Below are 6,945 nucleotides of genomic sequence, written 5' to 3' on the forward strand. Positions count from 1 at the left end.
GAATTTATTGCAAGAAATCACTTGAAAAAATGCATGAATTTGCTTGAAAATGAAGTGAATTCAGTCCGCACCACTTAGGTTCGAGCTATTTCACTTTAAAATCTCTTCGGGCAGCTTTTATAGACGACTCACTCGTAGATGCTTAATTATGTATTGTCTTTACACTGTTTTACCATTGTATTTGATTTGATAGTGTTGTTTAGCTTTCAGAAAATCATTAAGTGTGAATTCTTCGAAAAAAAAAGTGAAGTGCAATGTTGAAAGCTACTGCATAATCCATATACAATATTTCGAACAACCTTCAATATCTTCTTCACGCGATCCAATTTCATTGCACAAATCCATCTATTGCACAATAACACACGTTTGTGGATAACCTTCAATCACATTGTGCATACATTTGCACAATGATATTGGATGTGTCTGTTTCAACGTAGGCATTACTTTCGTAATTTTTATTAAATTTATTAATAAAAAATTAATCTTCGAATATACTTTAACTTTAACTCATCATAACATTCCCACATTCGGAAAAAAAATCGCGAACATCCGTAATTTTTTGACCTTCCAGAGTAGGAACCCCCCTTAAATCACTGCACTGAGAGGAATAATTAGTATATATGACCAATTTTTTGGTAAATATTACCAATTCGTAAGTCATTTTCTACCCTACTAATCATTGGTACATCCTACACTGAGAGGAAAATTTAGTAAATATGACGAATTTTTTGGTACATGTTACCAATTCCCTAGTCATTTTCTACCCTACTAATCATTGGTACATGTTACGAAAGAAAAATGGTAGGAAACAATGTCAAACAAACTGCGATTTGTTGGTCCAACATTGGTGCAATATCAGTGAAAATGTTGCTTCTCATTTGTGATGATTACCTATCAGGGATTATGAAAATATTTTTTAATAATTATTTTTAATTCAAAAAATGTATTTGATTACATTTAACTCCACATACTTAGAATACATTATACTACTAACATATAACTTATTCTATAAACAGTATCAATTATTCTACAATATAAAAATTATCATTGTGAATAATAAAAACAGTACTTAATAACATCAATTATTCTATGAGCAGCGTACAAGGGGAAAATTACTATCGCAGCCTCAACCACATCAATTTCATATGCATTTCCAAAGTCTCGAGTACTCGAAAAAGTTTCCGTTCCTCTTCCTGCTGCATCGCTCTGGTTTGCATTATTTAGGGACGGGGATAGCTGATTAACAGAGTGTCGGTAGCACAGCACGTTTCATCCGTATTTTGTTCTCTCGTGTCCCCATGAACAAAGGAAAAACATATGTTAATAATATTAAATATGTATATATGTAATGAAACATAACATCAACAAAATGCTCACCTCCGAATATCTTCGTCTCCAAAAGAGAAACGGCAATTGCAAAGTGCGCGCTTCACAGATGTTAGGTATGACAAAAAAAACAAGGTTACTAATGGTATGAAGAAACATATACGAATCCTTGGTAAGAACGTTCATTGCGTGTGACACCACTTTTACGAGATTTTGGTAATATTTACAAATAATATGTATATTTTACCAATGTTTTGGCTACTAAAGATTTGGTAGCTGCTGTTACTAAACTATTTCTCCAGTGTACGAATAAAAATTGGTAGGCATAAATGTCAAACAAAACTACAGTTTGTAGACCCAATGTTGGCTCAATTTCGAACTTAGTAATGGCTGATTTGTTGGCCCTCCATTGGTTGGATAATGAGGATCTTTTTCAAATAATTATTTTGTATTGTGAATATTTTTATTCTTATTAATATTCTTATTCTATTCTTAATTTTATAAAATTATTGAAAAAGCTTTTCCTGTAGGTTTTCCTTTCCCTTTCCTGCTTCCTCAAATCGGCACCACGTCGTACGTACTCGGATGGGACATCAAAACAGTAATCCTCGATAATGCATGTCGCACGCTCTTCGTTTTCCTTGTTGGTTACGGGTGTCTCATAGAGCCCCGCAGACTGCAGACTGTTTTACGGCCGATAGTTTGATCGGCCAACTTAATCAGTATGGAGAGATATGCATATGCGCACATTATACCGATTCAGTTGGGTCGGTTTTTGCACTAACAGTCCAGCTCGATCAAATTTTCTGCCGATAAAAGTATGCAGTCTGCGGGGGCTCTTATGCGAATACGTTGTCAAATATGACAACCACACAGAATAGCGATATTTCTACAAAATAGAACGAATTGCGTAACAAAGTAGCAAACATTTCAAAAATAATTAAACATTTACCTATTTTCACTGAAAATTCCAATCGAAACTGACAGCGGAACATCAAATCTGCCGTAAGAAAACTTTGTTATTAATAATATTCCAAACATCTCTCACACATCTAACTACACAGAAAAGTCGAAATTTACCTAAAGTAGCCACGTTCGTAGCACTGTCAACCGGTTTCGAAACCAGCGCCAAATCTTTTTCATTCTTGCCACTATCGATCGCCTTCGCCGACGGATCTTTCTGTCTATTTTCCTTGGCGGATTGGCTGATTGTCGACGCCTCCGCCTCGGTCGAATTATCCGGTTGCGCATCCATTGATTTCCTACGCGCTTCGACCAGAATTAGGAATGATACTACTTGATGTGGCACTCCGTATCCGAGCCAAGGCAGCATGTACCGATCCAGCAATGAAGCGCCTTGGAGCAAATTCTCCACACAAACTGACTCTCCCCATTATCCTTGGACACGGTTTTTTGTTGTTGTTGAGCAACCGGACGTGAAGTCGTGATTTGCGAAGGAAATTATATCGCAGATGGGACACATATATCGCTTTCCCTCCGTCCGAAGTTATGGGCTGCTGTCAGTGGTAATGATTGTGATAATTTTCGCTGGGTATCGTCGTCAAGTACTGCTGTAGAATCATTGTTGTTGTGACGATGTGTTTAAGATCGTGGAACTTCCGCCGTCGCATACTGTTCATCACCTAGTGCAGTTTTTACGACTGCGTGAACCCTTAAATAAAACCTGAAAAAAGGAAAATATTTAGTTAAAATGAATAATAACAAAAGCAAAATGTTTACCTCCGAATAGTTTCGCTTCCACTATACAAATGGTGATTGCACACACACAGTTGCTAGGAATGAAAATACTCAAGGTTACTTTTGCTATGAAGTAAAATGTACAAATCATTGGTAGGGATGTATATTGCATCTGACATCAGTTTAACAAAGTTTTGGTAACATGTACAAAAAATGTGTACATTTTACCAATGTTTCAACTACTAAAGATTTGGTAGCTGCGCTTACTAATGTTTTCCTCCAGTGTGGAAATGCTGGAAACATCATTCTAGTACCTCAAATACATTCCGCTCTTTTCAGTGCTACAGCATATCCGTCAAATGACATCCGACCATCACTTGACGTTGATGTGCGATGTATTCCTTGCATGACAGACTCGGAGTTGATCAGCAAATCAGGGGAGAAACTTGTGTCGTCTGGTTGTTTGGCATCGCGGCAAAACTTTTAATTTTTCTTAAATCTGCAATCCTGCTATCAATCAGTCAGCTCTTTATTTGAAATTGTGTCTCCGAACGAAATAGTGTGCGAGCGTAAATTTCCGCCTCTGGAATGCAATTGTTGCGTACATGATAAATGTATCCCGTAACCTCCTGAGTCAGCGCAGCAGCAGCGTGCGACTCATCCAACTTCAAGTCTGAATTGGAACCCTAGCGTGTGAGCGTTATTACACCTCCGAAGGAACCATGGAATCAGAGTATTACGATGGTGAGTGATCAGAGATCAGCGATTGATCTCAAATAACAACGACACCGGTGAAGTTTTCTAGGGTTCAATAGTAATTTTTTATGCCGAAGAGGGTGCATATTCTATATATTGGAATGCAGCTTAAATAGGTTAAATCTTTTTATGCTGAAGAAAGTTTCGAGTTAGATACGAAGAAACGTTTGAAAGCGTAAACAATTGTTATCCTTGGTAGACATGGTTGCCAAGAATAATAATTGATCTGTGATCTTGATTTTGAATTATGAGAATGCTCTGAAACTCTTTTCACATCTGTTTCCCATTTTTCACAGATCAGCAACAGCAACCACCGAAAAAATCGGCGAAGCAAAACAATGCCTTGCCACTATGGGGAAACGAAAGTACAATGAATCTGAATGCGTTGATCCTGGCCAATATTCAGGGTTCTAGTTACTTCAAAGGTATTTATTTTAGTTGTCTGGAGTAAATGGATGTGTGTTATTAAACTTGTTTTTCTATAGTGTCCTTGTTCAAACTGAAGACTTACCACGAGGTGGTGGACGAAATCTACTACCAGGTTAAACACTTGGAACCATGGGAGAGAGGCTCACGCAAAACCTCCGGTCAAACGGGGATGTGTGGTGGGGTAAGTGGTCACACGGATCAAGCAGTGAATTATTTAAAATCTTTCTCATTTTTGTAAACAACAGGTTCGAGGAGTTGGTGCCGGGGGTATAGTCTCGACCGCTTTCTGCCTTCTTTACAAATTGTACACACTGCGATTGACGCGGAAGCAGGTTAACGGATTGCTCACTCATGGTGATTCGCCATATATTAGAGCGTTAGGTATAGCAAACACTAGTTTTTTTCACAACAGTGATGAACTCTAGCACATTTATTCCGATCTCTCAGGTTTTATGTATTTAAGATTCACACAACCTCCAGCCGATCTCTACGACTGGTACGAGCCGTACCTTCTGGACGAGGAAGAGATCGATGTGAAGGCTGGAGGCGGCCAGGTAGGTAGTGATCCGTTAACTTTCGCTCAACTTGGACGCTTTCAGTAATCTGGTCCTTCCCTCTCAAATGCGCTTTTCTAGACAATGACAATCGGACAAATGGTTCGGCAGTACCTTACCAAGCTAGACTGGTTCTCCACCTTGTTCCCGCGTATTCCTGTTCCGATCCAGAAGCAGATAGAGAGTAAATTAGAGCAATTCGCCCGAGAGAACAATGTTTCCTTCGCGGAAGCTACAAACGATCGGTACAGTAAATCGGGTGGCCGAAACTACGAACGCCCGGGAAACCCAACACGAGATGAGTATCCGGCTGGAGAGCCTAGTCGAAGTACGAAACGGGCCGAGTATGCGGGACACTGCGACCGGGACCGTGAGCCCCCAAGAACCGCAAGATACGGCAGAGACGATGACCACCGGCGAGAACGGGGTAGAGAGCGAGATTACGAAAGGGAACGGGAGAGAATCAGAGTAGACAGAGATAGGACGGAACGCGATCGGGATTATGATCGTGGGAGGGACAGACACCGGGATAAAAGGTCTCGTTCAAGGGATCGAGATTATCAGCGGGATCGTAATTATGAACGGGACAGAAAATATCGCTAGGAAATACCACACGCACTTTCCTTATGAAAGTGTGAATCATTAGACAAAAGAGTGCACAAGGAGCCACACGGAACAAGGCGAGAAATAGAACGCTAAAACAGTAACTTATTTGCAAACAGATCTTCATGCGGGAAAAATCGCTCGATGGAACTTAGAAACGTTTTAGATAAATCACTCTTACAATTTTAAAACCAACAATGGCATCGTTTTCAATCATTCTTTCTGGTTATCATGAAACGGTGCCGCTTCGAAAGACAGCATTGGCAATGCTTTGACAAACTAAAGTACTGAGTACCTTCACAGGCAAATAGCAGCAACTTTATTACGGGATACAGATATTTGTTTTTATATCTCTTCATTATAATCCATAAACACTTTTAATCTCATACGTTACGTAATTACAACAAACAACATATAGATTGGAGGGGATACCCACTGGTATTAAATTACTTCACAAGAGAAGGCATCAAGCTCAAAATGTTTTGTTGTGTATAGGATACGGGTAGAGTAGAAATCAAAAAAACAACCTCTCCAAGCGCGATGACCTCCACAAAATAATTGCCCCGTTGTGGTGTTAAGACATGCTACCTTCATCAATAACATTGTTCATCTCCACTGTTAAACCAAGCGAAGCCACGACGAGATTCTACCTCAAGTACGATAGAGCTAGTGAAACAGCGGAACGGAGCGTAGTCAGCATTGGCTTCGTAGGAAAACACCTGATACTTTCTAGTTTGCGATGCTGCAATTAAACCTTTTTTGCCGGCAAAAATCCACTTCTAAGTTTGGGATAGACATTCACCCGAGTTCTACAGATCAGTATGACTCAGGACTCAAGGATTTACTGGAACACATACGCCCACGGTAACTGGGGGAAGGCTCGTTCGGATGGTTTTGTTGGCAGCAAGCAGTTAAGAGTTAAGAGCAGCAGATGATGCGGGTTTTGCGTTGACTAATGGTTAAGATGTTTCTTTTCGTTTGCCTATGCCACACATGTTATTCGTCGAGATTTACTTGCGGCGAAATAACAAACGAACACGAACGAGGGTTTACTGAAATAGTTCTGTAAACTAACAATATGAAAAAAAGATAGGACGTGTGACTATAAAGCAGCAAAAGAAAATGAAAGAAATGTAAACCGAAAAATAAAGTACTATACGAGCGATGTAGCGGAAACGATTGTGCAATTTTCTGTACTTAGTTGTAATCCGAAAAATCTAGAAGTTTATCAGCAGTACAAATAAGTTTTAAAGCTTTCAATAAAGATGACGGAGCTGACATTTGATCACGAAATATATATATATATATATATATATATATATATATATATATATATATATATATATATATATATATATATATATATATATATATATATATATACAGTAGGGTGCCAATAAATGTATGGGAAAAAATCGACCCTAAAATTTCAAAACGTGACCCTATATAAAATGTATTTTTTGATGTCAATTGTCTTAAAGTTGCATAAAACAGCAAGATCTAGTGTAATCTCGAAAAAAAATTGTCGAAAATCAACACTCTGGGACTTCAACTAGGAAAACAACACTCTGGGAGTTTT

The 6,945-nt window shown here is 38.8% G+C and overlaps 1 protein-coding gene across 2 annotated transcripts; it reads left to right on the forward strand.

The window, feature by feature from the left end:
* Positions 1-3,438: 3,438 nt before the first annotated feature.
* Positions 3,439-6,553, forward strand: LOC129767317 (pre-mRNA-splicing factor 38B). Of its 2 annotated transcripts, none has more exons than XM_055768046.1 (6): positions 3,439-3,768; positions 4,077-4,205; positions 4,266-4,390; positions 4,455-4,590; positions 4,657-4,763; positions 4,845-6,553. In XM_055768046.1, the coding sequence occupies exons 1-6, from the start codon at positions 3,747-3,749 to the stop codon at positions 5,364-5,366; spliced, it is 1,041 nt and encodes a 346-aa protein (XP_055624021.1). In that variant the 5' UTR covers positions 3,439-3,746; the 3' UTR covers positions 5,367-6,553. The 2 variants fall into 2 exon arrangements, with proteins under 2 accessions (XP_055624021.1, XP_055624022.1); XM_055768047.1 differs by having other exon boundaries at positions 4,657-4,767; positions 4,845-5,095.
* Positions 6,554-6,945: the final 392 nt, after the last annotated feature.

The sequence above is a fragment of the Toxorhynchites rutilus genome, chromosome 2, assembly GCF_029784135.1.
Source record: "Toxorhynchites rutilus septentrionalis strain SRP chromosome 2, ASM2978413v1, whole genome shotgun sequence".
In the NCBI taxonomy this organism is placed as follows: Eukaryota; Metazoa; Arthropoda; class Insecta; order Diptera; family Culicidae; genus Toxorhynchites; species Toxorhynchites rutilus.